The 20,730-nt window shown below is 34.9% G+C and overlaps 1 protein-coding gene across 1 annotated transcript in view; it reads right to left on the bottom strand.

Moving 5' to 3' along the window:
• The window catches only part of LOC145667879 (trypsin-1-like), a 40,645-nt gene extending 29,750 nt beyond the window's left edge, over positions 1-10,895 (bottom strand). Inside the window, exons 1-3 of the mRNA XM_081735313.1 lie at positions 10,768-10,895; positions 5,403-5,488; positions 1,470-1,558 (exon numbers count right to left, since the gene is read on the bottom strand). Coding sequence (XP_081591439.1) covers positions 1,470-1,558; positions 5,403-5,488; positions 10,768-10,813 — 221 coding nt within the window. The 5' untranslated portion in view covers positions 10,814-10,895. The remainder of the gene's footprint in view (positions 1-1,469; positions 1,559-5,402; positions 5,489-10,767) is intronic.
• Between the last annotated feature and the right edge of the window lie 9,835 nt (positions 10,896-20,730).

A 20,730-nucleotide genomic window follows, 5' to 3' on the forward strand; every position in this document is an offset into this window, starting at 1 on the left:
CTTCATTGCAATTGGTTTCTATCTTAAAAATTAGAACGAAAAATAAGCATAATGATTTACCACTGGGGAAAATCAGTGATCGAACTTTCTTCTCTGTGAGAAGGTGGTCAGTAATTACAGAAAAAATTACCACGGTATTTTATATTTATAAATAAAAATAATATCGATCAGTGTGCCACGAGAATTTAAGTTACACCCGTAGTGTGCCGCAACTTGAAAAAGGTTGGGAAACGCTGATCTAAAGGATAAGTTTCTGTTCTATATCTAGAACCTTGTAACTAAATGGTTAGCATATGCGGTTTCGGCGCTGGAAACCTGGATTCAACTCCCGATAGGAACTCATATGATTAAAGTTCACGTCCCAATTAGCTGTAGGTTCACGTCCCACACAGCCTTTATAGTTCCCTGAATGAGATGTTAAACTCATAATAAAATAAGACCAAACAAGATTTATAAAATCAGGAGTGTTGATTGCTCCTGATTTTATAAATCTTGATTTTTAATGAACTTAAAAAGTTCGTTACTGAATTCTCTATGTCTGTGTGTCTCTGTCTGTCCGTCTGTCTGTTATTCGCGATTTTTTTCAATTTTGAACTCTGCATCCGATAGAGCATCAAAAATTATCAGAGAAAGTGATTAAATATTTCGCGTCACTCTTAACGTTCCCGAGATATTGGTAAAAAAAAATGGCCCATCTCCAGAGATTTAAGGAGTCATATCTCGGGAATCGTAAGTCGTAGAGAGATCATGTTGGTGTTGATCAATACTTAAGAGAATGGTGAACATTTTGGTACCAAATAGTAACCGGTGGCCACTGTCCAACTGGCCACTGGTTTGGACAGTGCCCAGTTGGCCATTGGCCACCAATTAATAATGTACCAAAATGTTTACAATCTTCTTAGGTATTGATTAACATCAATATCATCTCTTTATAGCTTACCGTTCCCGTGACATTGGCTAAATAATAGTTCCGTTTTCGGGAGATTTAACGAGCCATATTTCGGGAACCGTAAATCACAGAGATCATATTAGTGTTGATCAACATCAAAGACGATGGCGGACATTTTGTAACCTGTGGCCACCGATCAACTTGCTACTGGCCAACTGGCCACAATTCCCCAGATTTTGGCCAAAAAATTTCGAATTTCGGGAGATTTAAGGAGCCATATCTCGGGAACCGTAAACCATAGAGAGATGATATTTTGCGAAACTTTGCGAGAAACAGAAGAAGGTGATTTGCATGTAGGAACAATCACTGTTATCCTTCCCGCTCCATCTCTTCATTCTTTTTAAGTTCGTTCTGGCAATGCTCTTGCAGCATTCGAAACTGGTTAATATTGATTTTTAATATCAAACAAGGTTTTTAATACTTGTCGTGTAATTCCTGCTGAACACAAATATAAAATTATTGTTTTATTCTACGATCTAATTTAACAACAAATACAGAATAAATGTACTTCTCGTCTTACCCTTTGACACAATGAGCAGCCGTCAGTACATAATGACTTCCAATTATAGATCCTCCACAAATGTGTTCTCCGAGAAACCGCAAGGAAACCTTCGACAAAAATAAAAATATGAAATAACTTATTAATTTTGTATACCGTGTTAAGAATAATATTTGAAAAGAAAATAAATGTAAAAAAAATATTATAAATAATCTAATATAGTAATAGTTATTATAACATATTATTTTGAATTATTATGAATAACATTGTTCATTGGGAGACATCATCGCGAATAAAACGGGGCAAGTACCTGAGTGCTGGATCCATCAACGTTGATGCAAGGGACCTGTGGTTCGATCTCGTGCTGTATACGTTTAACCTTTTCATGCATACATTACAAACTAGTAAAAATAGAATCGTGATATTGTAGTGATATTGTATAGTCTAAGTTTAAAAAAACGATTGTCTCTTTATTTATGTGTAACTTTCAACTATTAAGACATGTTTACCATTTAGATCCTGAATCTAAAATGTTTATTTCAAAATAACAGGGCAGTTTCTACATTTCACAATTGTTTTAGGTTAAGAAAAGAAAACCAAACTGTAAACAGAAAGACAAAGCAGTTCTGTCCTAGAAATCAGGGATGCAAAAGAGAAAGGAAGGGCATATATAAGCTTTCTAACTAGGTATTTAAAGAGAGATTTTCGACAGATTCAGACTGAATGTTAGCTAGGCTGCTCTTGGTGATAGATTCGATTACTACATTCAGAAGGGACAGGATAATCAAGATACTTCTATTGTATGTTTACCTTTTATTGTGGTCAGTGAGATTATTTTACACTTCAGATAAGAAACAAATCTAAGCAGAATGGCAGTTCTCCTGCTAATTATTATTATTGAAATATTAAAGCAGATTACATTGTAAATTGTTTCATGACAAAGGTTATATATATATATATATATATATTGAATAGCTTAATAAATTTCTTTTTTCTTTCTTTCTTTTTCTTTTTCTTTTTTTTGTGATGAAATTCATACATTTTCATAAACAGCTCCTCTGAATTAGTATGAGAATTAAGAGAAGTAAAAGCAATTAATGTAAAATATAACTTCATATTTTGTGACACACTATACTACGTTGAAATTTGTAGCATATAATACGTTGTTGGAATCGCTTGTTTGCTTTTGAACAATGACTACTTTCATTCTAACAAAAGTAATAGTTAGTCACCAAAATTATTTAAAAGGAACAAATTCCCTATTTTATGTAGGACAAAATGCCCTATGTTAACTTCTATCCCTTAGGATAAATAGAAGTGATAAAGAAAGGAAGATAACAAAACTTTGTGAATTAATGTAAGAAAGAATGCGGAAATTGGAGAATCCTGGAATCGCATGAACCACATTTTAAAGCTCTATCATTGAGTAGTGTTCCCCACGAAACAAGATTTGGGCCTGTCTTATCTTGAAAAGTCGTCATGAACACTAGCGTCTTTGGTATGTAAAATTTGGGGAGAACATCAAAGAAAGTGATTTAAATGGTACTACCTAGCCCATCTTTTTATTATGTTCGATTCCATTTGTTATCTTTCTGCTTACCTTCACGGACCCCCTGAGATATATCAAGAACTCTGTTATAATAGTTTCACAGCCTAAATATTTTATTCCAAATAAATATAATTATTACTATTTATATGTTATTGTGTCGTTAGTAAATAAATTACATTAGAATAAAAATATTAAATATTTTGTACTTCAAAATATTGGAGGAGACGCGTCCCCCTCGTCCCCCCTCTCCCGCCAGAGACGCCGTGGTCATGAAAGTATTGAAAGTGAAATGAATTTTCTTGGGTTTACGTCTCGTGATTATACCCTTTAGACTATAAAGAAGACAGATGATTAATACAAGTGAATGAAGGTGAGATTATTATTATTTTTTGTGTGCTCTCTCATCGGAAATGGAACATGGAACCACAAGAACTAAAGGCATACACGCTGCTACTAGACCAGTGAAGAAGGCTCATGAATTATTGTCTCGTCTCGAAAAGCATATACGTTCCTATTGGTAGAACTCTCTCTCTCTCCTCGTAACGAAAATTCTGTCTCACATCGTCTTTTGAGCAACAATACGAATGATTTACTCTGTCTCCTTTAAGGAACATTAAGTTTATATTCACAATAAAGGTAGAATATATGGTACTTAGCATGGTATTTTCGTGCGACGAGAACTTCAAGACAGTGTAGTGTACTCGTTCAGTATTGTTCGAAAATCCCGACCAATCATCTCTCTTTAAAAAGTCATACTCTCGCAACCATGCGTGTGATTACTTCATCCCATCAGAAGAGATTCACATTTTCAAATAAAGCTTCATATTCAGTGGCGGATCTAGGTAAAAACTGGAGGGAGACCAGCCAGAACCCGGACTATGATAGGTATATCACGAGTTTACAATTTTTCATGATCCTACAGAACTGCCCAACTTAACTCTCTCATGATGGATACGTATTATGGCTAGATTGGACGTTGACCACAAAAACTGTAACTGAAACTATATCCAATGTTTCAAAAATTTTCTGATAAAGAATAAAATGTGACCCTTACTATAAACTTCCAAATATATAAATAAGTTTCAATTATTTTTTGCGCTCAGAAAAGGGGGGATAGGCCCCCGAACCTGGGCTAGATCCGCCACTGTTCATATTCCTATGAACTCAGCATTTAGACGTGGGTCTATATATATATATATATATATATATATATATATATATATATATATATATATATGTTTCTTTTTTAAAAAAAATATGGTTATTATGTAGCCATATTATTTGAAATACTAAGTGGTAATTAATCTCCGGTCTTCCTTATTCAGTAAATAAATAAATAAAATCAGTAGAGAGAAACATCTCCTTGATCACTGCCATTTTTACAAATATTTACTATTATCTTCGGTGAATAGGGGTTCTTGGCTCGATTCCGTCGTGTGCCAAGAAAGCTTTCTGATGGATAACACCCTGTTTGTGTGTTTTGTCGGGGTTCTTCCGTTTCTTCCCACTCTGTTCATTCCACCAATTTCTTCTTTCTCTTACAAGGTGAAAGCAGACTTTGGTAAATAAACTCCGGGGTCATCTTTCGCGAGGTAGTAGTGGACATTAAAATTATTAATGTTAAAAACTGGGAGAGCTCAATAGCCAAAAATAGCGGAGAAAAAGCGCCTTAAAGTTTCCGACTATACACATATATAAGACACGATGCGTGAAGTTACCAAATGACGGAGTGGTTGCCCTCCCCGCTGGTCTAGAGCTAGCACATCCGCCTTTGGTGTACGGTGTCCCGGGTTCGATTCTCGGTGGGAGAGCCTTTGGAATTTTAACTGTCCTGGATATGTATGTGTTCGTGCCCCTGTCGAATATGGTAAAGGTCAAAGAGGCCTTGTATACAAGGAAACTCGGGTTGCTCAGGAAACTGAGGTATGATCTACGGTTCACATGCAAATGGTTCTGGGTTCGATTCTCGTTCGAGTCAACATTTTTTGCTTTAACTAATAAAGTAGCCGTTTGTAACTACAAGTATAATATAAAATTCATCATATGATTATAATGCATATAACAACAGAAATGTTCAAATCAGTTGTAAAACATTTCAATGTTCCATGTTAACTAACAACAGAATGTAACCTATTACGTAAATATATTGATATCAGGAGTTATATGGTTACCACAGTCGTTGTGTAAAAAATGTTGTTGACGCTTCGTGTCTATATTTGTTGACAGTGTGCGAATTACTAGGGGGATGAGGGGGGAATTCCCTTTGGTAATATTGGATGTATGCTATAACTATGAGCAACAATGAAGTTTTATTCAATCTAATATTACATTAACAACAAAAGTGAGCATATTGAAGTACTTAGAATTATCCATATATAAGTTGAATAATGAAATTAAAACATTACCTGGTAAGGAAATTCGCCGTCTTCTGCTAGAGTACCTCCAACAATTTTAGGTTCATCCCATTTAGCTACTTCTAGCACATTCGTTCCTGTAAAAATCAACTAGTACAAAATCAAAGGAAATTTGTCAATGTTAAGGAATGTAACTTAAGATTTATGAAACTATAGCGATATTCATCAGCCACTAGATTGTTCGTGTTTACGCTTTGACACAAATGATCGCTGATTCGACTTTAATGACTAAATAGAATTTTCGGAGTTGATGTAGCTTCTTAAAGTAAGTTGGGAACTTGAATTAAAAAGTTGTGAATTCTGGTATAGCAAGTCAGAAGAAAGGTCATTGGAAGTCGGCATGTGCAGTTAAAATATGCCATTTTCGTTAGGTATAGCTTTTCAAGAGCTATAGGACCATCTTTTTTTCTTCTTAAAACAAAAAAATTAGCAACCAACCATGAGAGAGGATATAATATTGTGCAGTATCTCACAGTGATGTATGTTACTGCTATATTGTACATTAACAAAATCAATCATATCTACAATCAATTGGACTGTTAGAACCATTCTAAAATCAGATTATTTAAATCTCATTAATCTTATTAATTCAGCCTCACAAAAGTTCATGTATGTATATTCTCAGATAAAGTACAGTATTTGTAAATAGCATTGTGAATTAGCCAATAAATGAAAGATTAGTATAACTTTCTTATCACATTACATTTTTTTAAATTGCAAGAGTTCCATAGTTGAATGAACGCTAGCATCAATGCTCTCCTTGAACAAAACCATTGGAGACACGTTTCAAACAGTAGTCTTTCGTGTAAGTGCCAACGAACAGGAAAACAATCAGATTCAATTGAAGAAGATTCAACTCCAGGTACTCGGCTCTAGATGCACCAAGTTTCAATGTCGCAGAAACAATCCATGAAGAGTGGTAAATGGTGTGGTAACTGACAACAAACCACTACGCAGTTTCATTCATCGCCCCTGACAGATTTGACGGGATTTCGATTCAGACGTCAATTCCATTTGGTTCCTTCAATTTCCAGCCACGAAGTGGGAAAACGCAGAGAGGAGTCCAATCATCATTCCTCATAACGACGAACTCAACAGAGATCATAAATATTTAAGGCTAGTGCTCATTCCTATTCTTTTACTTAATCTGTTCTTTTAACCCTCTTCTACCTTCTACCCAAGCTAGCATGTCTTTATTTTGTCAATTTGAAATAACTTGAGTTTTATTTATGCTAATATGTAATTGTTTTATCACATACGTTCAGTGTGAGTCATCAGTTCTGATCCCTTATTAGATTCCTTTCTTTAAGATATTACAGTAATTAAGTAATGACTTTGAATCTAACATCTGAGCTATTAACACTGATGGCCACACCGGCAGAATCATATTTCCCTAGATTAATTAAGAGAGTCCATTGTGCTGCCCACGAAGCAACAAATAATATTTTCTCATTTCGTATTGTAAATTTTGTATAGTCCTCATCTTGTCTCGATTCTCGAAGAATTGTTTCTCTTCTTGTCTCGTCTCGAAAATTTCTCGTCCCATTTTGTAAATTTATGTACAAATTTATGCTTTATTTTTTCCCCTTAATTTCATCTAGAAGTTAACAATATCCTTCAGTGTCACGAGAGTTTTAAGAAGGCGTGACATAACAGCATTTAAACCATATTTAATATTGAAGTATACAGCATATGTGTAATGACTTGTGTATCTTTAAACGCTGATAAATTCTCTTCATTGTGTTTCTGCAATCACTTAATCAATTTATAGTTCTTATACTGTGAATCATGTGACACTAAAAATTATTGTCTACGAGACTTCAGAAGTTTCTCGTTCTCCGATGCAAGTATTAAACCGAAGATTCAACCCTGAATCATACATAGAGAAGTTAACAAACTTAGGCATGAATGGGCACAACACTTCTTCTTTGTCAAGTAATGTTTTCTCATCGATAGAAGCCAATAATGCACTTCTTGTGATTGCGCTTTTTGTTTTGTTAAATGCTTAATTTTGTTTGTTGATGACATGCTTAAGTATGTTTTTTCTTATTACTCTAGTAATATCTAGTAACACAGCTCTAACATGAAGTTGAAGTTCACTGATAAATGTCTTCTCAAAGATCCAAGGTTTCCCTTTACGTGTGATTTAAATTCTTGATAAAACAAAGCAACTCAGTACGTATTATGCACTACATACCATATTACTGAAGACTTGGCAGCCGTTGGTGAACGATAGAAACGACATGGCCTACACTTTGACCATCTGGATATTAAGCTACTCGACAGGATTTTGAAATGCAAGACCATAGCGTACCATACTTTTCGAAAACTAGATTAATAGCAAAAACATTGGAATTGAGCAGTATCCCTTTTCTACTCTTCTATCTTTCCATGATTGTTTCAAGCATCGGAAAGAAGTCCATAAATGGCGCATCAAGTTGGTTCAAGTATGTTCCAGAAATATTCTCTTTGCTAACCATTTATAAAAACTGCGAAAGAAGCAGTTTTACAAAATGAATGAAAAAAATCTGGAATCACTTTGGAAGGACGAAAATATACACAACTGCATAAATGAAATCACTGCTCAGAGTTACACATAGCATTAAAACAAATGGAAAATTCCAAAAGACTGCAGGGCACACAAATCATAATTTAGTCCAAGTTAGTTCAAAGAATCAGAAATACAACGACTTAATCCAATTTACATATCAATAAAAGAAGTTAACAAAGATACGAATCATTTGAGTTTACTCTGGTTCTGAACCATTCATATGCATATGTAGAAAGATTCTCTAGATAGCTAGAGAGAGATTAAGGAATTTCATCATTAGGTTTACATTATTGGTGACATTCTTGCTTGTTTCATTTGATTTAAGTTTAACGTCTCTTTCAGCAGCGAAGCTATATGAGACAGACCTACTGATTAATGTGGAATCCGAACCACATGAACTCCCGCCGGGAATCGAACCAGAGTATCCTACGCCAAAGGCGCACTTGCTGACTGTTTGCAACGAGGGAAGTCTCTTGTTTCATTTATTTGTTTGATTTAAACTAATTAGTAAACCACGTGTAAACCAGCCAATTCTGATTATAATACTTAAAACACTGTAAAAAAAAAAAAAAAGGACATCATTCGCTTTACACACTACTGAAAGAGTGTAAGAAGAAAATTTGAAAGACGTCCACACTATGTAGTTCAAAATATTTGAATCTAAGGTATTACTGGTAAAATGTTGAAAGAGAAGTACAAATTCTCAGTGTTATTGGTACGCAACGGTAGCATCAGAAGGATGTAGAAATCTTGTCTAATCAGGAACAATGTATCACTGACTATTGACTTGTCAGAACTACTAGCTCAGACAAAATATAATCAATTTAATTTTGTATTTGTGTAATATAATCTCTTAATCAAAACTTTCACTTTTGTTCTGCTGTTGGAGGCCGTGCCTAATGTTTTCAGCTGAGATCATCATTCCCTATATAATAACATGGTGAACTTCTTCCTAAGTATTATGAAAACTATTTGTCTTATGCAGTTGAAACTTTCTCCAGATGTCAACCTACCCCAATACTACACGTTCATTTTTTTTATTTTTAAACTAGCTCTTATAGTTCATTAATAGTACTTTTTACAGGGAAATATGACAACGCTGGAAACAAAAAATATATATACACAATTCAGGTGTTGGAGAATCAGCAGGGTTTCTTTTCTTGCTCGTGAAGGTGCAGATCTATTCACACCATTATTCCTCACTGTTCTTTAAAAAGTTGATAGGGGACGGACACATGTTATGAAATGAGAAAAGATCGTTCATCTAATAATATGGAGAATACTAATAAACATTTGAACGAATTTCGAAGCCACATTATTATATAGGGAAATCTCATCGCATTCCGAGTGTTGGACACAGCCTTAAGAACATTTTCGTTTTAATAGTAATTTTGTTAAATGAATTATCACCTAAAAGAAATCCTGATCATATTAAATTTCCCTTCAAACTGTAAGGCAAAACAGGAAAAGACAAAACAGGAATTCATGTTACACCTTAAATCAACGTTTGATCTTGTTATGTTGATAAAGATACCAGGGGCAGACAAAACTGGAAAACTTGTGTAAAGCGAAACAGGAAGACACCGAAATACTATCTCATCAGTAGCACTATTTCAAATTTTGCTTTAGGAGCGGGGGAGGGAGGGGAAGACTGCACGACAGAAGAATTTCATGTTTTTATTAGTATATTAGACTAGTATGGATTTGATTTTGAAAGATATATTTTTCTTAAACTTAGGGAGATAATTGCTCCCTCGCTCTTCCCAGACGATGCGACTGAATCTCATTAAAACGTTAATTTAAATTTGGCCCTCGATACGTTAAACTGTGTGCCCTCTAGGCCTGTGTACACTCCCTTGTGGTTACATTGTTAGCGTATGGCACTGGAGATTTAGGTTTGATTCCCGATGGAAACTCATGTGGTTGGGATCCCGTGTTAAACTGTAGCTTACGTCTCATATAGACTCGGTGTTGAAAGGGACGCTAAACTGCAGATCAACCAATCATCTACGCTGCCTGTGTACGAACGGATGGGTGAACAAACAGATGGATATACATAAAGAAAAATTACACTTCCGAGGAGCAAGGATGGTCTATGAAACGTATAAAATTTTGAATTCGATTTCTTTCTCCTTACTATTACAAAGTCATTCCTAATGTCAGTCGAGAGTTAAAAGACTATCAAACTACTGTGTGATAGTATTATTCTAATGTTGTTGCTGAAATGTGTATGAAATTTAAATAAAATATCCTGTTTCGGCCAAGTACAGTATAATATTCGAGAATATTGTCTAAAAAAATAACTAACGTATTGCTCGTGTCATTTTAAAGACAAATTTTGCGATAAAATACAAACAATATAATTCGATCCTTTTCAAGAATATAGAAATTTTCTATTTTCACTCCAGTAAACTACCATTAGTTTTAGAGGTAGGCGGAAAATTCGAAAAACAAAAAAAGTAAACAATTGGCGTGAATTATCTCATATGAGGTGAAGTTCGATCTCGAGATAATCGATATAGCATCTAGGCTGGTCTACACAGATCTGAACAATTAGACAGATGGACATATAGAAGCAGCTTTTTCGAAATGTATTGGCTACAGAAACTTGTTGAAGACTAGAATTCAATTTCTGGTTTTCACACTGATGTACAGTATTAAATAGTTTCTCCGTTCGGAGTTTGCGGCTATTCTTGATATAACTCGCATAACATAATAAATACAATCAGCATACCGAAAATGAGCATGGTATGTGGCATGCACTATTATAGGACTATACATAATATTACATAAATACGATCTTACCTTTACAAAGACTAAAGGAAATTAAGGAAACAAGAAACAAGTACATCGTCGTTGATTAGTAAGCTTAATTCTGAGCCATTATTCAAATCTCACGAAACGTTTATATGCTTCACTAGACTTGTATTGAGTAAAACCCATTAACTATAAGATAAACACTTTCCAAGATATACAATTTGTTTTCGTCTCATTATCCGTATTCTTCCACAAAGTTATCTTTAAGTTGTAGCTAAGCATTGATTACTTTTAATACACTTATTTGTATTTAGAACCGGTTATTTTCTTGGTGATTTTCTTTCCGACAATACAAAATATTTTCCCCTAATATATCAAGACATGCGTTGAACAATTATTATTAGAAACTATCTAATCTCTTTTCCCTCTTACTCATATGTGTTAGAGTAAAAAGTACTCTCAAAAGCCAAAATGAAGTTTTCTGATTTTGAAACTATAAGTAAGTTATTGTCATGTCCTTCCGTGTTGTATTCATACAAGATAGTAAAGTACGGTAGTATATGTCTTTTCCGTGTATGATTGGGAGAAATATAAACGTGGCTAACGAATTTTGAGTGTAAAAAATTGAAGAAAAATAGAAATACGTAACTTATGCAGTAGTATACACAGACAAATGTTCCACCATTACTAATAAACTCTTTTTGTCACTTTACGTTAGCATTGAGCTGCTTCGTGACTAAGTGGTTAGCGTACGCGCGTTTTTGGGATGGGAGAACCGGGTTTGATTCCCAGCGAAAGCTCATGTGGTTCGGATTCCACGTTAAACTATAGGTCCATGTCTCATATAGCCTCGCTGCTGAAAGGGACGCTAAACAATCAAATTTACGGGAGCATTATATTTCTTAAAGACACATACACGCACATGCCTCTCTCTCTCTCTCTTGTATATATTATAACATATTAAGATGATCCCAGGGGCGTCTAGCAAAAGAAGCAAACAAACAAAACGTTTCTAACTGAACATACATATGTACACTTTCTCAATAAAACTTTACTTGTTTAACTGGGAAATGATTGAATAATCTTCATCTGTACTCTTACAAAAGCAATCTGGTTGTATTTTTTTTTCACAAAATATAGATGTAAATATTTTACAATTATTTATAATCTTTTTGGGCGTAGACCCAAAAAGCTTGAACTCCTCCCAACAAAAATTTCTGGGTGTGCGCCTATATGGTCCTGATATTCTGACTTCTGAGTTTTTTTTTTTTTTTAAACTCTCATTCCCCTAAAATGGTTCAATATAAGACGGAAGTAACCCAGGAGAATAAATAACTCAATTGAATAATATTAAATGCGATCTAAAGTTTTAAATACATTTCCAAAATTGAAATAAAAAGAAATCTTTCAGTTTTTCGTCCCATAGTTACGCCAGCTAGGTTCAAGGAGAAGATGATAATGAGAAATGAATACAATGCTGTAATGAATAAAGTGGGAGGAAACAGGAGAACTCCAAGCAAAAAATGCACACGGTGTGATTTCATCACAAAGTCCACTTCTTAGAGCGAGCTGGGATCGAACCAGGGACCCCAAGCACCAGAATTCAACGTTGAGCCACCGCGGCCCCTAAATGCATTTAGAAATGAAATGGAATCTTTAAGTTTTACGTCCCACGATTTTTCCGGTTAGGCTAAAGGAGAAGGTGATGATGAGAGATGAGTGAAATGGTGGAATAAAGAAAGTGGAAGGAAACGGGAGAACCCCGAGAGAACCCACGAGCACGGTGTTTGTCCACCACAAAGTCCACACGGCGCGAGCTGGGATCGAACCAGGGACCCCAAGCACCAGAGGTGAACGCTCTACCACTGAGGCACCGCGCCTCCCTAAACACATTTAGAGTACACAATATGAGACAAAGGTACCTTATAAGTTCTGAAAGACAATTGTAAGTTACTTAATAAACATATATTGAGTAAGTAATAATTATTATATGATTATAGGTAAATTGGAAATAATGTTTGATGTGTGTTTACGTCAAAAGCTACCCAAAAAAGTATATATCACATGACAATCTTCCTGTTAAAAAAATTTTATCTTCAATCCAAGGTGGAGGATTTTAAAATGGCCGCCATGATGAAACTATATACTAATAGATGCGGCTCTACTCTATTACCTCAATCCGAGATATGGTATCATTCCTTCTAGTCGTTCCAAAATTTACAAGGTACCTTTGCCTCTTATTGTATACTGTAAATGCATTCAAGACTTCCCAAGTTCACATATTTTTAGGTGCTTTTTGTATATATTTTAATATGGCAAATGCTTATTTTTACATAATATCTTGCTCAAAGGTGAGGGGCTCAAACCCGAGTCCCCCTTCTGTACTACGTTGATTTCGAGGTTTGGGTGAACCACACTTCCGTTCCAATGAAGTGGAATGTTGATCCAAGTCACACCAATACCATATGAAGAGTGGGATTGCCAAAATCTGTCGTTTGTTCTGCTGGTTGATAGTTATGTGGGAGAAGCAAAAATACATTTCGTCAGCAAATATATATAGGTTTGCTATAGTATATTATACGTTGTTGTTTGTGTGTGTGTGTGTATGTATGCACTAGCGGCGATTGGACGTTAAAAGTCGGGGGAGGCGGGGGGCAAGACATGATCTGAATATTTGTATATCAATGTTAGTTTTCCAGGTTGTTTCTAACACTTTGTTTAATGAAAGGTTGTATAACCAATGGGATACAATATTTTTCAGTTAAAACACCGAATATCGTATTTCATATCTTAAGTAAATTGATAAGAGCAACGTAAGTAGGTACAAGACCCTTGTACCCTTAAACAACAAAAGTGTAAAAAGAGATTTAATTCCTTGCTCATAAACATCTTAAAATTCTGCCTGGAAATTTGTGTGATCAGATTATTTAATAACAAATTTGTAAAACAAATAAATATAAAGGATAATATTAATCATAATAAAGAATACTGAGGTTTGTTTTGTAGAAGTTCTATTGAAACTTGAGATTAATGAACAACTTACATTTGTAATTCCACACATGCAATTAAATGTATGTTAGTACTCTTAGAAAATGACAGTAAATACTACAAGCATATGCTACAACATTTAAAGAAATACGGAATAGCAATATTAATTGCTTTGAATTGCAATTAAAACGCAATTCCTGTAGTTTTCTTCACGAGAAGACAAATGATCAATAGGTACTCGCACAACGGCAAATATTATATGGCACTACAACAACTTTACATTTCCAAATAAAACTGTATACATTAAGGGGTCACTTCAAAATATGCGGGGGCAACTGTCCCCTCTTGTTCCCCCTAATCACCGCCCCTGTATATATGTATTATATGATACGGGGTATACAGGGTATTTCAAAACAACACCAACAACGTTTGGGAGGTGATTCCTGACACCAAGACAAGACAAAAAGTATAGACCAACCTGGGTGCACAAATGCTTCCTTTCAGTTATACGTGTAGTCTGCCGAAAACGTGAAAAAATGAACTTTAAATGTCCATAACTACAAAAGTATGGGACGTACCGTAGTCGGGTCAAGACTTCACTTAGGAACTAGTTCGTCGACAGACAGCGTCACAAAGTGTCGTATCTCAAAAAAATCGAAAATTCAGATATTTTACTATGTAGTTGCATACACTGACTTCTACAATTTCCCAAAGCGACACACCTGTAATGTGCGTTGTTTTGACGGTGGTGATGATGTCACTGTGTCGTATCTTGAGATGAAGCATATAGACCATTTTCACAAACAGTCGTATCTTGAGTTACGACAGTTTGTGAGCAACAGATCTTTCGCAATTGGACAGATACGCCTATATTCAAAGCAATTTGTTTATATATACAAAGTGGCCCAAAAGTAGGTATACAGTCCCGTACTGATAAACTCATTGCTTTTTATATCATTTCTTATTCTTATCCATCAGGTAGACTTAGTTTCTTTATCATTTCTTCCTAATGTATTTTTACTTATATCTTAAGCTCGGAACAGCCGAAGCAAATAAACTTATAAGCTAGAATGTTATACTTGATCAATGCGGGGCTGTATACATATACATTTACACGGCATGCGGCGTCCTCAGGTTGGGGTCGTCGGGATCGACATGACATGACATTTTTGAGTTTTACGTCCCACGGTTATGCCGATTAGGCTAAAGGAGACGGTGATTATGAGAAATGAATGAAATGATGGATTGAAGAAAGTGGGAGGAAACGGGAGAACCCCGAGGAAACCCACGCACACGAGTTCACTTGGCGGGAGCAGGGTTGGAACCCGCGACCCCATGAACCAGAGGTGAACGCTCTACCACTGAGCCACCGCGGCCCCAGGTTGCGGATCGAGGAGAAGGCTTTTAGATATAGAGGTTAGCTGCGAATATACTGAATAAGCAGTCGCGGGCAGACAAGGAGTGGCCCTCCAGCTTGGGGGTTTGGATGAGCCTAACAAACTCATCCTGTAATAGAAAAAAAGACACTTTTTCAGAAACAATCACAGAAGCCTCGGACCAAGACTGATAACTTGGCACGACATCAGCAAAAGAAAATGGATATGAGATTTGGAACATGGAATATTAGAATTCTTTATAGGGAGGCGCGTTAAAATCCGTAATGAATGAGTTGGAGAAATACAGGATGGACCTAGTAGGAGTTTAGTTTGGTTGCTATGATGGGGTATGCGGTGCAAACACGTAAGAACATCAGAGAAATTTCTCTCCGATTCTTTGAATCTAGGCATGGACAAAATGAGGGAGATTCAGTCCACAGTACTATAAGCACATCTATTAAGCACTGTGGCAGTAATTTTGTACCCTCGCAACTTGAACCGATTGTTAAACTGGCAAGGAAAAAGAACCCATATACCGTTCATTGTATTAACAGAAGCGATGTATGAGATTAGATCTCTGTCCCAATGTCTTTGTATTCAGTCAGTTAGACGTGACGAAAATGGAGATCCAATCAATCGGACGGAAATGCGCGAAGTGAAAGTGAACAAAGACTATCCAAACTGCATTCGGTTTAAGACAAGTCATTTGAGGAACTTACATAACTATTTCCCTGAAAAGAACGCAAATTGAATCCCCTAGATAGAATTCCAACTTTGCATACTTGTCAAAAATTATCGCTCCAGAGAAGTACGAGCGACTCGTTTTGATTGATTGATTTTTAACGTCCCTTTCAGCAGCGAGGCTATATGAGACATGGACCTACTGATTAACGTGGAATCCGAACCACATGAGCTTCCACTGGGAATCGAACCCGGGTCTCCCACGCCTACGAGGACTCGTTATCATTGTGTCCGGGCCCAACTCCAATCATTCGAAACCCTGAACATGTTCAATTTTACAGAAACTTACCACATTAGCCATCCTTCTCAAGTGCAATATCAAAGCATGCAATTTGCAAATTACTTTGCAAGATTTTATATTCTGGCAACGACAACTTGATAGCATTATTTTATGTTATGATTAGTATGCTCTTAATATTGTGTTTCTTGTGTGTTCTCAGGAATTTCGTTTTACCCTCAAGAATCTCAGGAAGCATTTGTTAAATTATTTTGTGTAATAAACACGAAGTATTTCAATAAAAGTGCAATATATTCCGATTGTTCATCTATTAATGTAGTTCTCAGTATAAAAAATATGCGTCGTATCTTTCATACAAGAGAGGGTTACTATCGTCACAAACTGTCGTATCTTTTTCCCGCCAAATTTTCCACAAGCTTTTACAGGCAAATTTCATAAAACTTTCTCCACTGATTTCTTATGCTTTAAGTTATAACTTGGTAAATTTTCTCTCCTTTCGGTAAAATAGATTTTGAGTTATGGCTGTTCAAAGTTGTGTGAAAACCTAAAAATCGCTCTCCTGAAAAGTTTAGAAAACTGAGATACGACAGTTTGTGACGCTGTCGACGTAGTATGCCCTATCCAAATTATTGGGTGAGTACCTTAGGATTCTGAAACATGGATTTTTGAATAGGATACTATTACTTCCTAAGTTAAATCTTGACCCGACTACAGTAGGTCCCATAATTTTGAAGCTTTGGACCTTTAAAGTTCATTTTTTTTTACGTTTTCGGTAGCCTATAACTCCGAAAGGGAGCATTTGTGCACCCTGGTTGGTTTATACTTTTTGTCTTGTCTTGGTGTCAGGAATCACCTCCCAAACGTTGTCGGTGTTTTTTTGATACACCCTGTATATATACAATAACAGAAATGGCACACACTATATTTTAATTCTATTGGTTTAAATTTATGATTAATTTTCCATAACGTGTTGTAATTTACGTATGAATAACTCAGAAAAGCTATTTTCTAAAAATATGTTTATTTTACAGTATTTTCCATTGTGATATGAAACAATAGAAATTTAACAATATTTTAAAATAAACTTTTACACATTTTTAATTTCTGCAGTATAATTGACCATACGTGAAGGGAAAAAGCACTCTAAATTTCATGAAAATAATACTAAAACGAAAATTTTAAAAATACGACGATAGAATTAGAAGTATGTAAAATAACATATTTGTTCTCATTACTTATTCCATTATTATTAGCACAAAAGAAATAAAATAAAACAGAGATTCATAAGGAAACAATTCTTTTCACGTAACGTTATTACTGATACTAAAAATATGAAAACAATAATCTCAGAATTGGAAATGGAACATTCTTATTGTTCACAAAATTGACTTATACACTACATATTTATTTTATGTTACATCATGTTATCTACGTAGAATATACCAATAGACATGGTATGTTTGGTATCTTGCTACAAGACTTCCTGTTATTTGCCTGCCTAAATAGGCAACGAACCTTATAACCGAGTACATTCCTTCACGTTTGCGATGCAAAACAGATACGCCTATCTTCAATAACATCTACGTACATAGCTGTTTTCAGTGCCTGGTTAAGAAAGGGGAGAATAAGTTTATGATCTCAACTTAAGGCGCCACTTGGGATCAAATACTATTTACCAGCATTTTCAATAAATTTTATAGATGTTTTATAAGATATCAAATTCTCAAATATTAAAAGTGGTTCTCAATCTTTTTTCAGGCGAGGGCAATTTTTTAGCAGTTATAGGCTGCTACGAAAGCAAATTTATTGCTTTTTTTTAAATGTTTTCAGCACATATCACTTTATCAATATATTTACATAAGAAATGTATTAATTAAATTTCACGTAATGCTGTATTGGTATTAATAAAAGAATGATGCATATCAGTTTATTTTAATATCTCAAAGCTATCAAGAATATTTATACCTAAGCTATTAAAATTTGTATAATCTTTTCCTATTGTTTACGTGAACTACATCTGTTGGAGAGTCAACTTCAGCGTAGCTTAATGAGTTCACCCATAAGCTTCACGGCAGATAAAATAAAAGTAATCAATTTGTTATACAGATAGGTAAACACATGCGTTATATTAAGCGTAAATTGAGGACGGCTGTACGAGATTAGCCTATAAATCCATCCTGTAAATTAGGGATGGTATCGAGACGAGACGAGACGAGACTTTGTACAGTCTCGGTCTCGTCTCGGTTGATAAATAACGGTCTCGGTCTCAATCTCGTCTCGAGTAAAAAATCACCGTCTCGGTCTCGTCTCGGTCAACAATATATGTCTCGATCTCGGTCTCGGTCTCGAGTACCAAATCTCGGTCTCGTCTCGAAAGTCTCGAAATAAATATTGTGAAATTAAAATAGTGAAAGTATTATTCTCGTACAGTCTGTCGTTTCCGCTTATTTTTTCCTTTCATTTTGATTTAGAATTATGGTATGGTGTACCTCTTCGTAGCTAATTTACTAGTGCTAATGCTTTCCATGCGCGTATTCCAAGTTCAATGATCAGTGGGTATATCACGCTAAAATCCTAATAGAACCCATATTTCACTTTCAGCAATAGACTTTGTCTCATATAGCCTCAGAACTGCGTATACAATTAAACTCTATTAAATTAACTCCAGTACTATACAGTAGTTTATTTCCTTCCTTTGAATCAGCATTGTTCAATACCTCCTAACGGATAACGCAACACATAGCAGCACGAATGTATTTAATCGTACCGAAATTGAGACTTTACAATTTCTAATTTATTATTCAATACATTCTGCTTTGACTGTAATTTTAAAAACAAAATATAACGTTCATTATCTTAACAAATAGGGTAAATTATTACTACAATACAGTAGCGTAACTAGAATTTTTCTCAGGGAGGCCAATGAAGGGCCCAAGAAAATTTTGAGGGGGCCATCTCCAATGAATGATTTTTTTCCATATATATATATATATATATATATATATATATATATATATATATATATATATATATATATATATATATATATATATATATGTGTGTGTGTGTGTGTTTTCAAGGTGAATGTTTTCATCTTTGTTGTTTATGATTTTACTCTTTTACGGTGAAAATGTATGAATTTACTACTTCAAACAACTAGGATACATTAATACACTTGATTTCCAATATAAGTAAGTGGTAACTTAATCGCTGCATTTAAAATATGTGTGGCTGGTTGATTAAGTGGAAGCAGAGAAATACACTTTTACAGGTCAAGAAAATAACTTAGAGGTTCATACCTCTACTTACAAAAGGATTTTTCTATTCTTGTGGGCAGCAGCAAAATTATAAACAACTTCTTTAATATCTAACGATTTAGCAATTTTCTTCAATATAAAGTAATCCTAAGTTTTTCAACCTATCCATCAGTCATTGAATTGCCTATATGTCTTTAATCTTTTCAAATATGAGAATAGCCTTTCACATGTAGCACTAGAAACTGATATGGTCACAAAGATTATATGTATCTAACTAGTTGGTTTCTAGGAATGCGTTTTTGTAGACGCAAAGATCAACGAAATTCACCAAGGAATCAACTTTGGTTTTCTCTCGTCTTCAAACAACTTAATTGTGTTTGGGAGGATTTTGAGTTTACATTTAAATATTCCCAGATCACTTTCATAATACTGGGCCATATGCTCCACAATGTTGTAATTTAGAAAGTTTTCACCTTTTGGATGTAGAGTGGTGATTGATCTAATGATTTTGCTACATGACCCAAAGCGTTTTTCCGTCTCAGTGATTGCTTTATCAGTAGTAGGCAGAAAAATGTCTCTTAGTATATTATCTTTAGAAAATTCGTTTTCTACCTCCAATGAAGGAAGAGATTAATCCAAAATGAATTTGTTATATTTCGATGGGGAATGTCTAATTCGTTTCCACGAGGAACCATGTTTCCAGTTCTGGAACTTCAGGACCATTTTCTATGCATATCCACAAATATTCTTGATAAATTTGTTCGGATGTTGTTCGTTGAGAGTCATATTCTCCAGACCACGTTTTCGACAGCGTTTGAACTAGTGAATCTACAAGAATCAAACCTTCCGACATGTCTGGATCTACTTAAAATAAGGCGAAGCTCAAAGTTACAGCATGGCAGCAGTCATATTAAATTTTACCCGAAAACATTCCATCTCGCACAGATGACATTTATTTCCCGAATGGAATGATGGAAGTAAATAAATATCACAAGTTCCAGATTTAGTTTAATACCGCATAATAAATAAATAGTTGTTTGGCAGATAAACTGTATTATTATTAATAATAATAAAGTAAAATGTGATGTACGAGGACAAAAGTGTTTACGAGACAAACGTCGCACAGAAACAGGAACTGAACTCTAACAGGACAGTGATTTGCCGTTCCAGCCCACTTTAAATTATAAGCCTTGCTCTTGAAGCTTAAGTTTCACTTTAAAGTAAACTGCCAATAATTATCATGTATTCTTAATATTTCAGAAAAATGTGAAAATTTCACGCTCTAAAAAATGGTAACCGAATCATAATAATCAGTGACGAAATTAGATATTTGGTGCCCAGGGCAAATTTTGAGATTCGTGCCCCTTTCATCTATGTAAATCTACACCAATAAACACACATATTAGTTTGC

The sequence above is a fragment of the Thermobia domestica genome, chromosome 1 (assembly GCF_964235325.1).
Source record: "Thermobia domestica chromosome 1, izTheDome1.hap1.1, whole genome shotgun sequence".
Taxonomy (NCBI): Eukaryota; Metazoa; Arthropoda; class Insecta; order Zygentoma; family Lepismatidae; genus Thermobia; species Thermobia domestica.